The sequence below is a fragment of the Danaus plexippus genome (assembly GCF_018135715.1).
Source record: "Danaus plexippus chromosome 13 unlocalized genomic scaffold, MEX_DaPlex mxdp_15, whole genome shotgun sequence".
NCBI lineage: Eukaryota > Metazoa > Arthropoda > Insecta > Lepidoptera > Nymphalidae > Danaus > Danaus plexippus.
Genome location: NW_026869849.1, coordinates 2,969,042 through 2,991,936, shown reverse-complemented (window position 1 = coordinate 2,991,936; position 22,895 = coordinate 2,969,042). Strand labels below are relative to the sequence as shown.

At 34.2% G+C, this 22,895-nt stretch overlaps 3 protein-coding genes across 3 annotated transcripts; 2 read left to right on the top strand and 1 right to left on the bottom strand.

Annotated features, from left to right (window-relative positions):
* Nucleotides 1–44: 44 nt before the first annotated feature.
* Nucleotides 45–8,442, top strand: LOC116770294 (condensin complex subunit 1). Its single transcript, XM_061527860.1, has 21 exons — nucleotides 45–365; nucleotides 436–549; nucleotides 663–835; nucleotides 1,049–1,221; nucleotides 1,590–1,731; nucleotides 1,806–1,901; nucleotides 1,976–2,143; nucleotides 2,329–2,490; nucleotides 2,757–2,894; nucleotides 3,126–3,491; nucleotides 3,647–3,970; nucleotides 4,371–4,571; nucleotides 4,665–5,207; nucleotides 5,503–5,679; nucleotides 5,913–6,118; nucleotides 6,310–6,480; nucleotides 6,631–6,903; nucleotides 6,976–7,240; nucleotides 7,328–7,531; nucleotides 8,142–8,241; nucleotides 8,319–8,442. The coding sequence occupies exons 1-21, from the start codon at nucleotides 248–250 to the stop codon at nucleotides 8,390–8,392; spliced, it is 4,188 nt and encodes a 1,395-aa protein (XP_061383844.1). The 5' UTR covers nucleotides 45–247; the 3' UTR covers nucleotides 8,393–8,442.
* Nucleotides 8,443–9,198: 756 nt separating this feature from the next.
* Nucleotides 9,199–10,647, top strand: LOC116770311 (ADP-ribose pyrophosphatase, mitochondrial). The gene is made up of 4 exons (XM_032661731.2): nucleotides 9,199–9,575; nucleotides 9,650–9,851; nucleotides 9,941–10,089; nucleotides 10,335–10,647. Exons 1-4 carry the CDS (start codon nucleotides 9,344–9,346, stop codon nucleotides 10,631–10,633), a joined length of 882 nt encoding a protein of 293 aa, XP_032517622.2. The 5' UTR covers nucleotides 9,199–9,343; the 3' UTR covers nucleotides 10,634–10,647.
* A 1,050-nt stretch (nucleotides 10,648–11,697) lies between these two features.
* LOC116770061 (exportin-6) lies at nucleotides 11,698–22,792 on the bottom strand. The gene is made up of 21 exons (XM_061527767.1): nucleotides 22,605–22,792; nucleotides 22,263–22,472; nucleotides 21,891–22,088; nucleotides 21,382–21,553; nucleotides 21,052–21,181; nucleotides 20,812–20,950; nucleotides 20,128–20,294; nucleotides 19,561–19,684; nucleotides 19,387–19,469; nucleotides 19,202–19,310; nucleotides 18,982–19,074; nucleotides 18,268–18,424; nucleotides 17,675–17,810; nucleotides 17,090–17,216; nucleotides 16,728–16,868; nucleotides 15,566–15,736; nucleotides 14,968–15,149; nucleotides 14,534–14,716; nucleotides 14,134–14,344; nucleotides 13,441–13,671; nucleotides 11,698–13,139 (listed from the first exon to the last, which is right to left on the bottom strand). The coding sequence occupies exons 1-21, from the start codon at nucleotides 22,605–22,607 to the stop codon at nucleotides 13,041–13,043; spliced, it is 3,066 nt and encodes a 1,021-aa protein (XP_061383751.1). The 5' UTR covers nucleotides 22,608–22,792; the 3' UTR covers nucleotides 11,698–13,040.
* Nucleotides 22,793–22,895: the final 103 nt, after the last annotated feature.

The following is a 22,895-nucleotide window of genomic DNA, read 5'->3' as shown; positions in this document are numbered from 1 at the left end:
TGCACTAGCAACATTTAATTTTAAAACTTGGTCAAGTTCTATGTGTCAACGGTATTATTCAATTTGAAATGTTTTAGTTTTAAGCTTATAATTGCTATTGAGTACCTATAGTATAATAAACAATAATAGTATGTTTATGAGAATTCAATTAAATGAATGAACTGAAGTGAACATATTTATGCCAAGAAACTTTGTCAACATTTCGAAGTATAGTATTATTGAGATGCTATTTATTGAGTTTTAAAAGATGAGCAACTTTGAATTTTTAATTCCTTTGAATAAGGATGAGCTTCTAGAATCTCATGCTGGGCAATATCATGTTGAAGACGTTGTTCAACCTCGCATGTTACTATCGAAACTTCAAGGTATTTATCGTACAAATATACTTTGCGTGTTGACCTGAATTTTACCTAAAAAAATAATTTCGAACTTTAGATGCTGCTCGAGGATATAACGCTGATGGCATTGATTATATACTTGACCATTTCGATACTTATTTCTCGATTATTGTCCACGGAACGAAGCTTGAGTGGAACGTTATTAATAAAGGTAATTCAAATAAACTTTTACTGTTACACTAGAAGAATTTATGGATGATAATATTTGAATCTCATGAAAACACCTAATTAAAATATATATGATCTCAAATTCATGCCTTCCAGGATTCGATCATGTTTTAAGAACTGTGAAGAATCTTTGTACTCATTTGGAACCCATACTTCAAGAAAAAACAATTGATAGTGACATCAGAGTCAAAAACCTGAATATTGTTAAAATGGTTATGTATTTATTTTCACACATCATGAAGACTAAGGATGCTAAACTGGCCGCTGATGTGAGTTGAACAAAAAATAATAATTTTTAAAAAAAGAACTCCTTTAAAACTTATCAACCTTGCTATTTTCTCATTGGACAAAATATCAAATGAAGCAGAATATAAGAAACTTGCCATTATTATTTCTTTTTGTTAATAGCACTTCTATAATAAATCCTAATAAATTCTAATGCACTCAATTTATATTCGATAAACATACAAAACTCTTCCCAGAATTCTACTAAGCTAACTCTTGGTAAGAAGAACAAGAAAGCGGCTGATGATGATGAGTTCTGTGGCTGGACAGAATCCGATAAACAGTCTGCATTAGTAACTCTGCACTTACTCCTACAACAACCACTACCACATTTATGGGACCCTCCGCTGGCGGAGGATAATTTTGTTTCGTAAGATTTTATTCATTTGTACATAAAATTAATTGTTGAAATAATATAGAAGAAGGTTGTTTGAAATTTAAATATACATAAAACTTTTGGTTTGTATTATAATAGTTCTAATATTAAAATTCATAATAGTCTTTCATATATAATTTAGGTAGGGAGAGGAGCTTGGACAGTGGAGTGAGCGTTTAACCCGCGTTAGTTAAGGGCCCCTCAAACGTACACCTGGGTTGCAAGTCCCAGGCACTGTTGAAGCTCCTCTCCCTGCAATGCAATGGACCCGGCACCTGCATGGTGAATCTATTCAATGCTAAGAGGTTTCGTCTAATAAGTTTCTCTCCATTGAAGATTATTAAAATAATTGCTATTTTCAGTATGGTCGCAGAACCTTGCTACAAGGCCTTGGAAGAGCAGATAATTAAAAACAAAAGTGTGAGAGAAACAGTCTTTCAAATATTAGGAGTTCTAATTAAGAAATATAACCATGGAACGTCATGTCTAATAAAATTAGTACAGGTGGGTTAAGAGTATGCAGACAAAGTTTATTACTCTGTCTGACATATTTTTATTAAAACTTAATTTAATTATAGGTTCTCCAAATGGTCGAGCACTCAGTGTCACCAATATGTGCGGGAGTTGTACAATTGACTAAAGATTTTGGCCTGGGAACGTTTGGACCTCAAATGGTGAATAGAACAATATGAAGTATTGTTTGACAATTACAGTTTCACTAATACAAAATAATTAATTTATTATATAGGTTAGAGAAATAGCCGAGGCTCTCGCCTCCACTGAGGCAGACAACTGTGGAACAGAACAGGGGGCTGCCAAGAATTGTGGTTCATTCTTATTAGAACTCACAAAAGAATTGCCCAAGGAAATGGCCAATGCTATAGCAACTATACAGCCATACTTAGAGAGTGATGAGGTTTTACATATGCCATTATTAAAATTAATATGCAAATTGACTGATTTTTATAATTTTTTAATATTTTAATTCTTTTTTTTTTAAATAAAATCATGCCCCCATCATACAGTTTGACTTTAAAGACAAATGTGTAAATATATTTCTAAGTTGGCTCATTTGCCTACTGATATATTTTTGTTTTTCAGTCATACACAATACGTATCAGTGTGCTTGGTATGATGTGTGAGGTGTTGAGTGTGGAGCTCAAGGGAGAAGGACTCAGCGACGCCCAGCGCATACAAAGGGATGACTTCCTAGACGACCTCTATGATCACATGCATGACCACTCCGCTTATGTCAGACATAAGGTTAATTAGTAATTAGTACATGTAACTAAGTCGTATGTGATGTGGAAGGAATAAATGAAAATAAAAAACGTACACTGATAAAGTAATCGACATGAACTTGCCGTCTCTGAAATATATCATTCCGTTTGCTTTATCAACTACAATAATTTTTAAACTATACATTATCTATTTGTATGTTAGTCCTATAAATAAATTGTCCTGGAATGCTAAACAGACATATATGCTTGTACCAATTACTTAATCAAAATAAAATAATTATATAACAGGTGCTCCAGTTTTGGAGTCGATTGCAGCGTGAGAACTGTGTGCCAGTGACGAGGCAGCGGTCGGTGTTAGAGAGGGCCGCGGGTCGCCTCAGTGACCGCGCGGCACTGGTCAGAAAAGCCGCCATCCAACTGCTCAAGGTAATCGAAAGTAACGTTTAAGCATTTCTCTCCATCACTTGCTCATAAATCCAAGTTGACAGTAAATATTGTGCAAATGTAAAAAATATTTTGCAAATAGCTTTTAATATCACTTATTCGTGACAACTTTATTCAATATAGAATACTTTAAATAGTTAATTACGCTCATCATATGCCAGGCCCGTTGCAAGTTTTCTCACACAATATAATGCAATATGAAATAACTTTCAGGTTTTCCTAGAGTGCAACCCATTTTCAGCACAATTGAAATTGCAACTGTTGGAAGAACAATTGGAAAGCGAGAAGAAGATTTTAGAAGAGCTTCAAAAGAGATTAAACCCGGGACCGGATCCGGAACTAGAGAAAAAATGGGAGAAAATAGAGAGTGACGTTACGAAAACGATCAAAGAGAAAATGGATTTGTTGACACAAGACGAGCCCGAGCTGTCTCAGAGCACGTTGGAGAATTTGTACGAAGCTATCAGAAAGAGCGTTAAAGCAAAGGACTATTTCAAGGCTTACTTGATCGTCAAACACACGGAGCGACTGTATCCCGACGCCAAGTTGATGAGGTGTGATATGGAAAAAAGCGATCAGGTATGCATTAACGTTTTTAACGTTAAAGTGACGTTGACTAAGATTTGAGACACGACATTCTTGAGGTTTCTTTTTATGTTGCCCTGAGAATATTGTGTTGTTGTTATCAGATATTTAATTGAGTTACCCTCATTGTATTACAAACTACGTTTCAGATCAATTACTTCGTCGCATTGTTGAGAAATATATTCGTAATACCAGAGAGACGGCAATCTGTGACTCAGCAGTACGAGAACGAACAGGCTTTGTACAAGAGATTAGAAGAAAAGGAAAGTATTGTGGCTTTCTTAGAGGAATCTGTGTACTTCAGTCGAACTATATCTGACGCTGTGCCGCTAATAAATTCATTGTTGATGTCCAAACAAGCCGGCGATGTCAGTGAGGCGATCGACTTCTTCACGACCGCTCATCATTTCAATATAGAATCGGCGAAAGTAGGGGTCACTAACATGCTCCTGCTCGTATGGTCGCCAGATCAAGTGAGTGCAGTTTCTTTAAGGATTTGTGTTTGGGAACAATTTGATCAGTGAGTCGTTTAGACACATGTTCGTGAAGGCCTCTATAAAAGTTTAAGGATTATCTAATCGGATCTATATCTTACCACAATAAACAGTGTACACTTTACTTAAGCCATCAAACACGTTGTTCAAAATTTCTTTTTTTGTAATTGTTTTACCTTCTATACTACTTTTTACAGGGGCGATACTTAACCTATACCCCTACCATGAAAGTTTTTTTTAGTTTCGAACGTCACATTCATACATTGTGTGAGAAGATTTACGAATAAATTGTTGGGCATTGTCTTTGTTTAATTTGACGATTCAAACACGCGGTGAGTTAAGGGTTAAGGCTGATCAAACTGCAATATTTCCATCGCAGGATAAACGCGAAGCTGTCGAGCGCGCCTACCGTGAGATGTACTTGGAGTGTGAGGCTAAATCAGAACGCGCGCAGGCTTTTAATGTTGCCAACCGCCTGACGAAACTGGTGTCGCAGCTAGACCGCGGGGGGGCGCTAGCGATGCATCATATTGTAGAAAAATGGGTCGCCAAAGGTGACGTCACACCCGCACTCATACAGGTACATATCATACGAAAAATCTTATAGAAATATGTAACTAGCTAGCTGACTTGTCATTAAACTATCATGGGCAATTGTTGATTATTTCAACAGGTGTTCTGGGAAATGTTCCTGAAGAAAATAAATGGTACCACAGATATGGACAGCTATGCAGCGTTATCCCTTCTCGTTATGATCGCAAAGGCCAAGCCCTCTGTTGCGTTGGCTAATTTAGAAGTTATACAAACATACGGGCTGACGGCTGACTACAATTCTAGGGCTCTGAGCGCCGAATTACTGCTATCTTTGGCCAAAAAGGAGCAGAGATATCCAGCGGACCACGTGTTACTGAACTCGTTAATCGAAAGCTTGATCGAGGTTTTCTCTAAATTCAACAAGTTTAATTCCTTCGCCGCTAATAGTATAGATCTCATTTACGCTATATGTGATACTCCGGACAAAGTTTGCACAAAACTCTTGGCAGAAATGTATAGAAGAATGGAGGACGCAGTCGTCAAAGATAAAGAAAACGAAGACGAAGGCAGTTTCCCGACGGAACTGCTTGCGAGATTCGTCTTCGTACTTGGACAAGTAGCGCTGCAACAACTTATATATTTAGATATAAGTGTGTACAGTGAGCTTAGAAGAAGGAATCAGGTTAGTAGTTTAAAAAATTATTCGCTAATAACTATGAACGAAAGACTTTAAATAAGAGACTTTCTTGTTATTTCAACTAAACCTTTTCCTTTCTATTGAGAACATTTTACAAAGAAAATCCTTTTTTAATCTCTTCAGATCTAAAAATATATTTATTATGTTTGTCTATTAACAATACGATATTCGCATAAAAGTGAACTTAACGCTGGTTGCCTTGCCAATGATTGTCACTGACAAGTTACAAAGTATATTAAACAAAATCAATATGTTTTATTAATTATTATATACTTCGAAGGTGCGCGAGGAACGTAAAGTGGAAGAAAAGCGCAAGAAGAAGCTAGGCGTGTTCGCTACTCCGGCTAGACGAAGGGTTGACGACCTCAGACGACAGACGATCATGAACGCGAGTAACGCCAGCGCCTCCTCCAGGGGACAACGCAGCGCTAGTGTCGCATCTAACAAGGGACCTTCGGTACATAGTACTACGATAAAATACATTATAATATTAAAATAAAACACACAAACTCACAACTTGGGTATTATTAGGGCTAAAGTGAAAGCATTCTTATATTTATTTTTGTCAGTTTCAATTTAATGTTCACTTTTTTCGTATATTTTTTGAGCTGCCTGTATAAGTTTAATCGGCGGTCTAATAAAATAAACGCTAACAATAAGTATGAATATATAATTTATTTCACTAATTAGGCGAATACCACACTAACTGAAGAAGAAGGTGTCGAAGGTGCGGTCGCTGATGACGCGGACGCTGAATACGTCAGAGGAGTGTGTGAGAGAGACATAGTGGGAGACGGAACTACCCTCGGGCGGTACATACCTCTCATAAAGACTTTGATGACGCACGCTAAAGCCTCGCACACACTACAGACGGGAGCGGCTCTTACATTTACCAGGTATATATAATAATATATACTTATGAATGTTCTTTCTTACTGATATTAAATACAGCTCTAATATAAATATTTTTTTTTATATGCGATTATAATATACGCTATCTGTATCAATCACTTGTTATGTTAAAGAAATAAAATATAACAATTATTTATTTCTTTTGGGTTTAGAAGAATGTTGATAATTATTACAGATACATGTTAGTGTCAAGTTCATTTTGTGAGGAAGGCCTACAGTTGATGGTCACCGTACTGAAAAGATCCAAGAATGTGTCTTTAAGGAAGAATCTTATAATCGCCTTTGCAGATTTAACATTGCGTTTCCCAAACCTGACACAACCCTGGACACACCATATATATCACATGTGAGTATTGATTATGTTTAGTGGAAGCTCTAAATCAATTGTATCTTGTTTTACTAAAATTAAAAAACTATTAGGACAATTTGCTTAAGCATGAATACGTTAGTGCTAGTTTGTCACTTACAATAAAAATATGTTGTCTTAAATCTGCAGTTTAAGTGACGAAGAACTAGAAATCCGTCAGTGCGCTGTCAAGATGCTGTCATTTTTGGTTCTCCACGAGATGGTGCGGGTCAAAGGTCAGATCGCGGACATGGCACTCTGCTGCGCCGATAAAGACCCTAAGATCGCTTCCATGACGAAATTATTCTTCAAACAGTTATCTCAGAAAGGGAACGCCCTGTATAATGTCATGCCCGATATAATATCGCGTCTCAGCGACCCCGATTTGAATGTACCCGAGGATCAGTATAGGATTATTATGAAGTAAGTATGTTCATACGGTAAAAATAAAATATTAATTTATTTGTATGTATTATAAACGATTTTCTTTTTCAGATACATAACGTCTCTCATACAAAAAGACAGGCAAATGGAGGCATTGGTTGAAAAACTATGTCAGAGATTCAAATTTTCGACCGAAGAAAGACAGTGGCGCGATCTAGCGTACTGTCTCTCTCTGTTCACATACAATGAGAGGTCGCTGAGGAAACTCATAGAAAACCTTGACAACTACAAAGACAAACTACATTGTAAAGCTGTTATGGAGTGTTTCACTATACTCATGAATAACACATCAAAAATGGCTAAAAATGAGATAAAGGTACTCAATGTTTTTAATTTTTATGAATATATTAAATGTTGTTATAACAATCCTTTACTCTAAATGATGTTAAATAATACATCACAGGCATTAGTAACTGAATTGGGCGACAAAATAGAGGAATGTTTCGCTGTGCGTGATAATAATGGGGACGAGGATGATCCAAGAAGCGGTAGTGACAGTCGAGAGACTCGTGATAAAGACACTGGAACTGACGTGCAACCTAAAGCAACTCCAAGACGGAAACCAGCGAGAAGGAATAAACGAAAATCATCTTCCAGCCCCGACGAGGTATTCACAAAAGAATACATTATTAGGTGCCGTTAACGCAAGCTTGCATATTGAAACTTTATACGGAGAGATTCACGTTATTCTTAAAACTATTTATAATTATTACTACCATGTGCAAAGATTTATGAACGTAAAACTACAAACACTCCGTATTTAGTTACAATACAAAACTTGTAGTAACGGGTACTGATGTTAGAGACATCTTACGTAAGTAACATCTGATGAGGTATAAAAATCTGTGAAACAACCAAGTAAATCACTAGAATAACGACCGATACGTATGTCGGGAAAAGAGCTCCTATCACAGGCTAGTTGCTTATTTTCCTATACATAATATAAAAAGTTCGATTGTGAGCATTACAAAGAGTGCATTTTTACATATTTTAAGTCAGTAATTTTTTTAGCAACAATAATAATGTACAAAATTATTGATGTAAAGCTTTGTTCAAATAGTTTTTTTATAGTAAATAAACATGAAAATCCAGCCAAACTAATATGTAAATGCTTTTGTATTTGATACACCCGTGGTATGCTTTTACCAAGTAAAATGAATATAATGTTAGTTTTATTATTGAAGAATTTTTAAACAATTCATATAAATTTTTTTCAGAATGAACCTCCAAATCAAGATACTACAACACAATCAATAAGAAAATCTAGAAGAAAGGTTGCTCAAAAAACTAAAACGACTAATGAGTCAGAGGATTCTGGTAAGTTACTCTTTTAGTTACTTCCTATTTTTCGCCTGATTTTTTTTTATTATCACTGTTATTATATTTTCTTACAGATGATGATGATTTCCAAAAGAAAGAAGTTTTCAAAAAACCCGCCTCTAGAAAAGTAACAAGAAGGAGAATTTGAATTGTATAAATTAATTTTAATATTACTAATTGAACTAAAAACATGAAAAATTTTAATGATATTTTTTATTTCATAACATTACCCTCCTAAATATTGATTGTTAATTAAAAATTATATGTAGAAAATTTTTGCAAAACGACAATGTAGATGGACATACTCCAAATTTTGAAGATTTATCCCCAGTAAATATAAACTAGTTTATTTGGAGCTACTTAAAGAATAATCTCAGTTACATACTAATTTCGCTACGTCAGGAATAAAATAAAATTAATAACATTCAATTGAGAATTCATTGTAAAGCAAAATTCGACGTTAAAATAAAATTTTAATACAGGCAACATAGATTGTGACGTTACTCGGCGACTATTAAAACGCTTGCTTAAATGAAAAATATTAGATCGAACCCGGAGGCGGTCAATATACAATAAGAATAGAGTAGACCACCTAATTATTAATTGCAGTCCTAGAAAAAATATTGAAATGAGTATAATTTAAGTTTTTCATAAAGCATTTATTTCAGTATTAATTACATAAAAGTATTCTAAAGGTTTAATTAGATGTTTACCAGGGTGTTAATTCAAATTTGTGAGACCCGTACTTAAGAAATACCTCCGAGTCCATATCAGCCTATTCTGTAAAGTAAATTAAGATAAAAATTAAATTAAAAGTTCAACATTACATTTTTTTCCCGTTTGATTTAACTTTCTTATATCTTAAAAGTTTTTGCACGTTATAGGAATTCTGCCGATAAGTTGACAAGTGACACTGTCATACATGCATACTAATGTTTTAGAATTTTGACAATCACTAGAGAGAGAAAAACAAAAATAATACCCTTTAATATTTCATTATTTTAGGCCATAAAATACATGCCAACCATATTTTTTTAAACCAAATACGTTAGTTATTGAGATATCAGTTGTTTCTACGAGATTTAAAACACTTAATTTTATGTACTATAAAGTGTTATTTTACTCATTTATATTAAATGTAATAAAAACAACATCGCCTACGATGTCTGTTCATATCAAGTGTCGCAGTCGATTTTACCCTCGTTCTAGTATTGAAAGATTCATTGTGCCAGATAAGAAAGTTCCCTGGTCTGTGGAATTTAAAGAATATTGTCCAAAAACTTATAATGCACCTTCAATTCATGGCAAACCCTGGGCAGATCCAGATATTAGTAAGGATATGAATCAAATTTTGGAAAACTAAATCTACTGAATAAAATATGGCCAAGTGTATTCTTAATTGTAGGAAATCCTAATTTCACACCAAAATGGAATGATATAGATGGACAGGTGAATAGGAAAAGCTACACAGGAATTTATAAAATTTCTGATGGAGTGCCACTGAACCCTGTTGGTAGGACTGGTATATCAGGAAGAGGAGTTTTAGGCCGATGGGGACCAAACCATGCAGCAGATCCAGTTGTTACTAGATGGAAGGATTCAAATCAGTAATAATACTTTTCAGTTACTTTAATGAAATTAATTATAGCAGTGATTTATTAAATTGATACAAATAAATGTTAAATTAATCTTTTAGTTCCATCCTACAATTTGTGGCAATAAAACGTGGGGATACAGGGGAGTGGGCTCTTCCTGGTGGCATGGTGGATCCCGGGGAGAAATTTGCAACAACAGCTATAAGGGAATTTCAAGAAGAAGCTATGAATTCCCTGGAAGCATCACAAGGTGTGTTTTGTATTTATCTCATTGAAAACCACTTCAGAACATCTTTCACCATCAACATGAACTAAGAAAGTTATTTTGTGTTAGGACAACCACACAACTAATTTAGAAATATTATTTTCTGAATATAAATAAATTTTCTTTTTAGTATTTTATTTGATTGATTGTGTATTGAATAAAATATATATAAGAGAAAGTCAATAGTTCAATCTTAATTGTAACTTTAAGATAATCATGAATTTTTTTAGATGAGAAAAACAAATGGGTGGAAAAATTCAAAGATTTCTTCAGTAGTGGCATTGAAATATACAGCGGCTATGTAGATGATCCTCGTAATACCGACAATGCTTGGATGGAAACAACAGCCTACAATTACCATGACGAAACTGGCACAACAGTCGGGGCTTTAAACTTGAAAGCTGGCGATGACGCTGTCGGCGTCCAATGGGTGGATATTACGCCTACTTTAAATCTCTATGCCAGTCACAAAGACATAGTTAATAAAGTGTACAAAACTATAGTGCCTGATTCAAGAGAAAACAAATAAAAATGCTACACGTCTGGGTCTTACCTTTATTTCTAATATAATCATTGTAGTTTACATACAACAACAAGTAATTCATTTACAATAAACGGATTTATATTTAAAACTAACCTGTATATACATATTGAAATGCAAAAGCGCGAGAATAAAATATGAGTAGAAATAAGCTTACAGTTTCATGAAAATATTGTTACATTTTTAAAAATGTCAATAAGTACTTGGTAAAAAATAAAAGAGTTTACTCGCGGCTTCAAGCGAACGGCGAACAAGTGAGAAAACGGTTTTAAAAGGTAAACCAACCCTAAAGTTGTAAAGAACAATCTCTTAATCACTGTTTTTGGAGGTTTGTCAATACCTTTCGACGATGATACGTTTGTATCATAGTTGATAAAGGTCAGTAGAACACAGGTAGGTAGTACCAAAAAGAAAAATTAAATTTGGGTGTCTGACGAATCAAAGTAAGAAATAGAGAACGAGTTTGATAGGTCTATCAGAATTCAACTATTGTGTAATTTAAGTCAAAAGAATAAAAATCATACCATTAAAAGAAAATTTTCTTAGAAGAGCCCTTGTTAAAACAAATCCAGACTATGATCAAATTAAAAACATTTTCCCCAGTAATGTTTGATTTGCGGAAAGTATATCCAGGAACCAAAGTATGTTCACATAATGAGATCTAAGAGTTTCGCGAGTTTTATTCATTTAAATGAAACTAATAATAATAATATATAAAACCGTGATCACGGTTGCTGAAAAGTAACCGAAACGTTGGGAGTATGTAGTTTAATACAAAAATAAAGCACGCGTAGTATATCCGAATAACATTAGTTTCAACCAAAGCATGTGTAACCAGTGGAATAACGTCTCTTAAACTGTTATGATATTGTCATATTTATAATGCTGGTGACATTTCTTCATTCTTTTATTGTCTTGCAAAAAAAATCGTTGAAAGAAAGAGAGCAAGGGTAATCTAAGAATTCATCAATGCGTAGACATTACCGGTGATAAAAAAGTATGTCTTGCCATTATCGCTAAATCAATATCACCCTGGCGGTATATATTAATTTAAAAAGTAAAAACAGAGGAAAACAGGGAATTTCCATATACGTATACCTAATAATCTAAATTTAATAAGAAACTATTTCTATAAAACAGACATGCTCGTTTTTATTGCTGTAATGAAAACGGTATTTTCCGTAGCTCTATAAGCAAAAAATCAGGTTAAGAAACCTCCATTATGGAGAATCATGGTTCAACGAGTTCTCACTTGTACAGATTACATAATATATTATTACAATTTAAAACTAAATGAGAAACAATTTTTTTGTTCCGGTGCCATAATACAACTGATTCTATCTTTGTTAAAATTGTCAATTAACTAGACTACAGACATAATTTTTTATCAAGAAAATATCAGAGAAGGATCATATAGTTATAAAACTACGTAAGCCTTCATACCAGGAAAACAAATTGCATATTGACAAAAGATGACAACATATATATATATATATATATATATATAATAAAGACATTCAAATTACATAACCTTTCTAGATTAACAAGTCTAAGTCATTGACCATAGAATACATACACTGGTAATATACCACTTGTTTATTTTGTAATTTATTATTTAACGCTTGTCAAATATTACGTCCTAAAAATATCAGATCTATCAATAACAAACTTACCCTGCATATAAAATTACAAGCCACTTAGTATAATATTAAAATGCATACAGGAAACATAAAATATAATGACACAGATATTTTCTTCTTGTGTATTTTATTACTGAATTACAATAAAATGATATATTTTTAAATGTATATTTCAGCATTACTATGAACACTATATCAAGTGTTTGGGAACGAACTTAAAGAAAAAATTATATTGATGTTGAAAAAGAATTAAATGCATTTATGTTGAAAATACATTGCAATTTTAAAACTTGGTCCCATATACATAAGGTGTATATTTAATCAGAAGGTTAATCTACCCTCAAATATAATTAGGACATACAAAACGTATAGTTCCAAACACCTTAATTCCTCCAAATATATGCATGGCATTTCTTATAATACACTTAAATAATAATTTGACTAGTAACATTTATGTAACAAAAAAAAAATTTTCCCAAAAGTCAAATTATAGCGCTTAGAAGTCTATGTGATGCCTGAGTTAATTATAGCGATCATGAAATGCACCGTTCTATAACAAAAGTAATATTCTTAATTTAAAATATATGACTCTTATGATAAAGAACAATACATTCTTATTGTCTTCCATACAGCCAGTCAATATAACCCAAAGTATGGAAATGGGCGTATAATGAACTTCATACATACAGCCAATGTCATGAATGTATATAGAACCATAAAGTATTATAGGCAGCCACAGAATGTATTTTTGTTGTCTATGGCCCCATTTCATTACACCCAAGTGACTGATATGCTCTGTAGCAGTTAACGTCATTCATTAGTTTCAAAATATTTTGTGTGAATGTTGGTAGATCCTGAAATAAACGAATAATTTTGTATTAAATAAATTCGGTTTAAGTCCAATGTAATATTGTTATTTTAAATAAAATAATATTGAGAATAGTTAGAGTTTTAGTAGCAAAAAAATATATAAGGCCAGAAATACAGTGGGCTGACATGTCACGTGTCGCCTTAAACCCCAACTAACTAAACATAATCAATCCCAATATTCCAATATTAAAATTAAAGCCCCATTACAATATGGCAACACATCACATTTTTTTCTCTAGTATGTACTCTCTACAACTGGCCAGTAATATAATTCATATATCATACCGTATCCGGCGGAAAGTCTGCTAGCAACTGCGCGTGCTGCTGGTCCAATCCTGGCATAGAGCGCAGGAAGTGAGGAAGGAAGGCGTGTCGGAAGGCGTTGAAGTCGACCACGGCCATGGCATGAGCCGCCGACACCGCCTCATCACGTAACAGAGCGCGAGCTCCGCCCTCCGACAGACCGGAAACCAGCACAGATAGAAATTCCCCCATAAACTCACTACGGAATAACGCCTGAAAAGATATTATAGCAAAAATTTAGTGCATGTTCATGTAATACAATAATAGTTTTTAAAGTGACATCATATAATCTACAGTAACAATCGTAGATACCGATTTCACTAAATAATAATAACAAACACGTCACTAACATACTAAGCGCAGGAGTTTGTATTGATATTGGCTGTTTGATACTGTGTCTAGCAAAAAGTAGACAAACGTTTTTTGAAATGTCCATCATTGATCAAAACTTGAAGCATTCGTTGCATATGAAAATAATAAAAAGTCCTTAATGTATCCCGGAGTTGCATTTAGTTGTTAGTGAAATTGCTATATTTTCAAAAACACTGCCTCTAGTAGTTTCAAAAACACTGCCTCTAGTAGATAACGACAGACGTCGCTGCTGGTCTCTCACAATCATTACATATTTTTTCAAGGACACGTAATAAGTTAAAGCAGAGTTAGTTATAACATTACCTTATGGTACAACTTCCACTTCGTGTTTAACACGTCCAGTGTGTTCAGTGCTATTCTTAGTAAGTCTATGTCTTGTGACAGGAGCGCCCCTCCTAGCGCGGTGAGAGCGCCTCGCAGCTCATCCGAGCGACGCGCCCCCTCGGCCCCCTCGACCCCGACCCCCGACCCGGGACCCGCGGGGAAGAAGTAGCGCCAACGATGAACCAACACACTGGAACAAGGTCACTTGCACTGAATGGGTTTTATCTTTTCATTACTGTTTAATATAAGTGATTATATATTTTTTTGAACATTAAGATCAGAATAAGGTTTTATTATAAATGCTATAAAAATGTTACTGGAACACGATCATCATTAAAAGCGGCAATTAGAAAATCTGTGATCATTTAAGTTATGGTACCTGGCTAGTAGTCTGTGTGCTGCTCTGGCCAGTGCTGGTGAGTGATGCGTAGCTCGCGGCAGTACATGTATCTGCAGCAGCTCCAGCACAGCTGTGACTCGCACGCCGCCGCCCCCCGCCTCCACTCCCAGGCGAACACACTCCACCAGTCGCTCTAGACTGCCCGAACTGTCGCCCGTCTCCCTGAAGGAAATAATCATCTCTGTATATAACACAATAAGAACCGATATCATTTCCGTATTATTCTCAGTGAAATCCATACAAACCATATTTTACGTGATCCTTTATGGATGTGAACGCATGTGTTAAAGGAAATTCTGTGATGTTTGAATCTAGGTTTGCTGTTTAGTTGATGATGTGAAATTCTTTTTAGCTTTTTAAATTATTTTAATATCATATCATAGTAGTATCATACTCCATATATATACACCTACCTCTGAGCGACTTCGAGGAACACGTCTATGGCGGTATATGCGAAGCTTCCCAGCTGCGGAAGCAGAGCTGTGAACAGCGCCAGGAAGAAATCCGTGATCTCCGACTCAGAGGTCGCGTACACCGGGTCGCACAGCATGCGCAGTGCGCTCTCAGCGGCGTTAGATACACCCTCCGCTATAATCTGAATAAAAAATTACACAAAGAAATTTCAGATGCTACCCTCACCACGACCAGAGGATGTTGACATTGACATTTTAAATAATTTCGGATGAAACATTTCACATCACTTTATGTATAAAATATAGTAAAACTAACTTCTGCTGTTTTGACGTAAAACCTGACTGATTTGGAAGTGTGGTCACACGGACCCGTATCCGTACCCGTACCCGAACTTCCAAAAAGTGCACCGAAATATATAAATAGAGAAATTTTACATCTCTTGGCCCCAGTCTTGGGATATTGAATTTATATTAAAGATAAAATGGAATAAAAGACAGGAATTCACTATTTAAGATACTATTACAATGTTATATGCAAGAAAATAAAAAATAATCAAGAAGCACGTACGTGAATATATTATAAGTTTTATATTAATACCTTCTTAGAGTGAGTGCTGGCTCCGGCGAAGGCGTGTAGCAGTTCTGTGAGGGGAGGCAGCACGGTGGACGGTCCGCCGGGCAGCGAGCCCCACGCACCCAGCAGCCCGCGGGCAGCCTCCGGACGACATAGGGACAAACACACCAGGGCCTCGCGGACAACGCTACCAGTCTGGAAATGTTTAAGATGTGAGATTAAGACTGTGTAACACATGTTTAAATAGAAACAAAAAAATATACTAATCGCTTCACAGTACTTAAAACCAACCATAATCAATGCTACTTATCACCCGAAGATTGTGACCGTCGGTCGGACCCGGGCGGGGAGGTAAGTATATGCCAAAAAAAATTAATTGAATTCTGTCGACGAACATCATGACGAAATTGTTAACGCGAGTTAGCGACGCACGCACTATAATGCCTTCCAATATCATTGTATTCACCAACATCAATCTTTTTTGCTCGGAAGTCATATCGTTCTTAAAATTTTACAATAGCGTTAATATCTCAAGCCAGTTGAGCTTTTGGCGCCGATCATTCAATTTATTTATGGGCTATAAATTTTAAATTGTAAAAAGATTGTTTCCGGGATTGACTCGACAAAAATTTCCAAAGTATGACGACGACTTTTGACAATGTGGTAGATGAGATGACGATAAAACTGAACAATCGTACAATTTCTGCGGAGGAACGGCATTTAGACATGTCCAGTAACGAACAAGATTATGATTAGTTTTGAATATATTTTAAATAACTTATATATATATATGCCCATCACTTTATTGAGATCGTCTCCAACTTTTTTGTTATAAAATATCTCTTGTTCGTCAAGTTACTGTCAAATGTCAAATTAATCGTCGTCTAGCCCCGTGTCACCGCTCACATATCGCGGGAGCCTAGCATCAACTTTATAAAGTATTCCTACTTTTTTTGCATAACTGTGCATGAATAGTAAAAAACAGTAAAAAACATAGTAGGTACATTACCTAAGGCGTAAGTTAACTTTGGTTGAAATAAAACCAAAATTTTTCTGATTTACTACGCCTTCATCATTATTTTTAATACACGCTAACCGAAATAATATGAAAAAACGGAAAATATGAAAAAATGTTAGTTTTATTTCAATGAATACTCGCGATAGTCTTATTGTTAGATAAAATTACCTTTGGTTCTAAGTAGTGCAGTGAGCGCTGAGCGTGGCCGTAGAGATCACCCAACATCATGATAGGGTCAGTTGTGAATTTGACGTTCTTTGACAAACTGAGAAGGAGGTGGGCAGCCGCGTGACATAGTAGTGGGGGCTCCTGAGAATATGAACCGTTATCATATAATTAGTTCACTATTTTTGTACACACATATACATACATATATATATAATCAGGTAATTCTTGAACTTATTTAATGAAATTTAGCCCAGATATATAACGAAACACTGCGATATTTTTATTTCATCCCCAACAATGTGCGGGTAAGTTAGTGTATACGTTACATGACAGGAAGCATATGCAGCTATAAAGTGTTTTACCGGTTGTTCGTGAGGCACCAAGAACGGCAGGGCGGCAGCGAGCAGCGAGTCCATAGTCCTTAGCGGCACACCGCACTCACTGGCGTAGCAGCACCAAGCGCCCATACACGCGAACATCTCCGCCTGACTGAGGAGGAATGTAAATAATAGTATATATATTAAGACCTTGGTAGTAAAGACATTTATGTAGCATTGTATTATTCAGATTCTACAACCGAAGATTGGAAAATAATCAAGTAGAATAATATATGTGGCTTCTTAGGCAGCCTATACATCTACAATAATTTTGCAAAATATTTTTTTGTACAATAAGATTGAATAGCCTAATTGAAACCAAATTTTCAATAATATTTATCAATAAGACTGACAAACCATTCACTACAATATTTTCATGAGAGAAACATGAGAACTGATCACAACAGCTCAAAGCAGTGAACTGAAAAAATATTGTTCAATAAAATTTAAGCTCGCTCAAACTACTGTCCTATCATTATGCAATTTTTCAATATTATCCCTACACTACAAACAATATTGTACGATCAACGATATTGTGCAATATCATTGTAGATATATGGGCCGCCTTACAGAGCAATGTGGGCGGAGGCGAGCGGCGGAGCGTGTGTGCGGTGGGGACGCGTGAGGGCCGCCCCGGACAGGGAACTTGCACATTTCTCCACCAGAGCAGCACCGGCGACACAACCAGCGCTCGAACCATCCGACTCTGAGGACACATCGCACACTAATTGAATAAACATTCAAATAGATAATGTCCAATGAGTTCAATCATACAAACAATCCAATCTGCTTCAGAATACACCGTTCCATTTACAGTCGTCATAGCATGTATGAACTTATCATTATATATCTCCTTTGTAAATACAAAATGTACTTTCAATATAGCTTTGATTTTAAAAACAATCATAGTCATCACATATTGATAGCTTGTTTTTGAGGACTATGTATATATTGTCTATTACACAATAATTTTAAAATATCTTTGTATGATCCAAATCTGACGGTAAAAAGTTTATTATACATAATTTATGATAATATAAGTATTAAAATAAAATTTATTTAATACAAAATTGCCATAAACAAAAATAAAAAATAAATATATCAGTCATAAACAACACTAGTTAACTGGATAGATGTTCAGTATGGTATGTAATTGTTAGTACCAGCTAGTAAGGCTGGTGCGAGTCGTCCCAAGAGACGTGTGAGCGTAGCGAGGTCTAGTAGGGCTGCCAAAAGACGGTCCGCCTCAGCCGGGGCCGATACTCGCACCCCTACTGAGGACCGAGCATGAACCCCAGCTAGACACTGCCAGCGCTCCATCTACAAAACACATTATATGTATAGACAAATCAATGACCAAATTTTTTTTTACTAGGGCTTTAACTCTTCTAAACAATCTAGCTAGCTTGTTTTGATATTATATCTAAACTAGTAACACTAGTCCTAGGTCATTTTTGCTCCACTATCATCTCTTTTCAATTGAGCTTTAAAAAACTGTCAACACTCTTTTTAATGTTACTGTGTAGTACTTAAAAAACTTATATTGCACATACGATTACGCTCAAAATAAAAGCGTTTAGTAAAAACGACAAAAATTACTTTATGTTTATATGGCTAGGATTTACAAATCTTACATTATTTTTCTGAGATAAATGAGAATGAAATGACTAACACTGGTTGCCACTAAGTATCATTTTGAAAATATATTTCATCTCAGATAATATTGCAGAATCTACAGTTAATTTAATTTTCACATCTTTGCTAAGAGTAATCTAAAAACTAATAAAATTAATTATTTATATATAATCTAACCAAACAAAATGAGAAGAACAAAAAAATTTTACAAAAACCAAAATCACTGTCAGCAGAACACTTACCACAGCAGTAAAAACATCCAATGGAGCAAGATCAGCAACACGAGCTATACATTCAATACAGTGTTTGAGGAATGTTTGCCATTCAGTTTCACCCTGGAAGCATTTCAATACAAGTTATATGATGAACTATTCAAATATACATAAACATACATATAAATATATATATTTATATATATATATAAATATAAATGTGTAAATATATGTATATATATAAACTTACATCATCGTCACAAACATCATTATCTAAATGCTGCAACTGGGCTTTGTTATGTTGGAATTGTATCTTGTTGAGTACACCGTTAACTAGTGCTTGCAGAGCCTCCCAATACCTAGAGGCATTTCAATAAAATAATTTAAATATATCCCTGTTCATATGTAATCATTAAATGTTAAAATATATCTCACTTAGATGTGTCTTCAGGCTTCAGAACATCAATAAACTGTACCCATATATCAAGACAATTGACAAATGTACTACATTTAGGCACCTGAAAAGATATAATACAAAGTCAAATACAAGCAATACATTTTACAAATCAAAGCTTTAAGGTATAAAAATATATTATATTTATATAATACCTGGAATGTATACTGAAATAAATACGAAAGGAATTCTATAGCATCAAACTCAGGCTCCGCTTCCAATCTCTTGAAATGCAGCGACACAAATAATTTCAGAAATTCTGCTAACTTGTTTAAGTAACTGAAAGCAAATGTTGTTATGAAAACGATGAGATCCATCAACGACTATGAGATTCTGTTTTAAATATTTTCACAATATTTTATAGATGTAACTGATTTAAAAGTACTGGCGGTATGACATTGTTTAACATACCCATTAATTTAAATATACATATATCAATTGTATTCAATATAACATATATGTACATAGAGCATATGAAAATTTACATGTACAGGACAATATGTGTATGGGGATATGTTTTGTATACTTAGTTTTTTAACTATTATTTATTATACATATATATACATATATATACACATATATATATATAATATACATACACAAATTGCCAAGTGTTTTGAGACTGGTTTAAGTGTATTGTATGCATGTAACATATAGGTAAATTTTCAAATCTCTTTACTTGGTGTCTGTGTGGGTTTTGTATGATTAAAGTTTATACATACTCTATAGGTGCTCGGTGCATGTGTGCGTTATGGTGAGCCAGATGTCTCAATAGTCTTAAAGAGCAGTGATGCAGTCTCAGGGCGGTGGCAGCGGAGGAAGGTGGTGCGTATCGGCGGTACAACAACTCACACACACCACCAAGACCAGCCAATGCTGCCTCTGCACTCTGAACAGGTTTAGACATATATTACAGCAAAATTGTCAGATTGAAGTCATCACAAAAACTAAAGAATAGAAACTTCAAAATCAAATAAGAAATTATTATATCCAAAGACCAAAGAGCAGTCAGTGTTAGTAATAAAGTATGCTGTTAAAATGGAAATGAGGATGACAAATTTCTAGTGAACCAAATTGGAAAATTGGAAAACATTCCTGATTTTGAATTAGCTTTACTGAGGGTCAATTTAATCTATCACTAAGAGTGATTAGAACAAAATTGTTAAAATTGTATATAATACCAGTTAAGTTTGGACATCCTTTGGAAGTACATGTACAAAAGTTAATGTATAGTATGCAAGATGTATAGATTCTGAGGAAATAATTGTAATAATTGCATTTTATGATGTTAGAGACAGAAAACTTCTATAAACCATTTATTTTCTTAATTACTAGACCACATAGAATTTAAAAAATAAAAACGTTAATATAACATTATGGTATACATATAATATAATCTCCGTTACCTGCGACTGTGTGGCAACACTGCCCCAATAAAATACTGTGGTTACAAGCGATGGAGGGACATGTGAAGACAATGGTAGCCATGAAAACAAATGCTGTAGAGTTGTTAGACATTTCACTACTATATCCATATTCAATGCCCTAAAACATATATAAATAGTTATAATTTCTTTTAAAAATCAGTATTTTTGATTTTATGTCTTATAACAGTGACATGTTAAAAAAATATAAGCATGTATTACCTATCACCTGAGTGTACATCATGAGCATTGGCCAGTAGATCAGGCAGGGCAGAAGATTGAGGTAAGCCGCTGGTGGGGGAAGGGGGCGGATTTGATTGACCTTCTTTTTGAGCATTCTTCTCTAATATGGCTGTAATATTAATATATTTTTTTTTAAATTATAAAATTTCTAAAATTTGATTAAATTGATGTTCGTTTGTAACCATTATTACATTCTATTTAAGGCTAGTTTGAATTAAAATAACAACCAAATGAGATAGTTATTACAGATATAAATACAAAGTCATGGATAAAAATATTTTTTATACAATTAACTATAAACAAACAAACCACTCAGAGCATTTAACATCTGTGGCATTCCCTTCAACATGAGCCGTTCTAACTGGCTTCTACGAGCTGATGGCAGCAGTACTCCTGTATCTCTTGCTGCACCCAACTCCTCACTAGCAGCTTGAGCGAGCACCAGACCCACGATGCATTGATGACCATCACATTTCAATAACTGGAAGGGAAATTCAATGGTTTGTTCTTATATCACACCCAGGTTATTAAAACATACAACAACATATTAAAATATTGGCAATGGTATAAAGAACTATGCTAGATATTTAACATAAAGAAAAAAGTTATAATGAGATCTAAGACTCTCGCGAGTTTTATTCATTTAAATGAAACTAATATATTTCGGATATACTTTATTACAGCATCATTAATTTGATCTTGGATGTAAATATATATGATTCTTACAGTAGCTGTTTCAAAAATAATTTAAAAAGGAATGTTGTTAAATTGTTGACAGTTTATAAACCAATTTTTAGATTTTTGTTATACATATTTACCTCTACAATATTACTGAAGAAATCTGGATAAAGATGGGGCCAATCATACCGAGCTATTGCAACGAGAAGTGCAGCCAATTTGTTTCTAATGAAATATAACATTACTTCATGTTTGGTCATGAGTTCATTCATCAATGTAAGCCTTATTTCTGTCTTTTCATTGTCTGACAAATGAATCCACTGCCTATTTATTATTTTCTGCAATTGAATAACTCATTTACATACAATGTTTAGTGCATTATTTTAAGAACAATATATCATTAACATTGCTATCAACATGACTGAGTATGACATTATAGTGTCTTGTGAGTTGGTAAATAAAATTAATAAACAAATATATGTATTTATCTTTGTGTGTATAATTATTCTTACCTCGAGTGTTGTTAATATAAACATTAAAACATATTGGTTTTGTGATTTTTGTAGAAACAACAAACAATGTTTCCATGAATCTCTTCGATTTGCAAAGTTTTCAAGAATGTTTTCTATTTCTCTTTTTCTAAAGTTATTAGTTGTGTGTGCGAAAAACTCGGACATCAAAATCTCCAAGGAGGACAAAGCCTCGTTAATTTCAAAGTCGGTCTAAAATTATTATACAACTATAAACATTCAAAAATTACAGAACAATTCAAATTTATTATTATGTCTTTTATTATGTAAAAAGTATTAAAAAATTATTTTACAACAAAGTACCTACATAATAATGGTACATACCATGGTTACTTAGTTTAGACTTCAAGAAGATTTACATAATGAATTAAGCTGTAAATAACAGTTTCAAGAAGACAGTATACGTATTCTTTTTATAACAATTTAAGTTTATGTTAGCAAAAGTACGCAGATAACCAGGAAGAAATAAAATCCACTAAAGATAAAAATTGTATCTTGCAATTGGACATATAATAAATATGCCATCAGCTGTCAAATGTCATTCATGTCTCGAGTCTTCAAAAATCAGATTTTTGATTGGCTTGATTGTATTAAGCAAATAGAAATGTTACAACA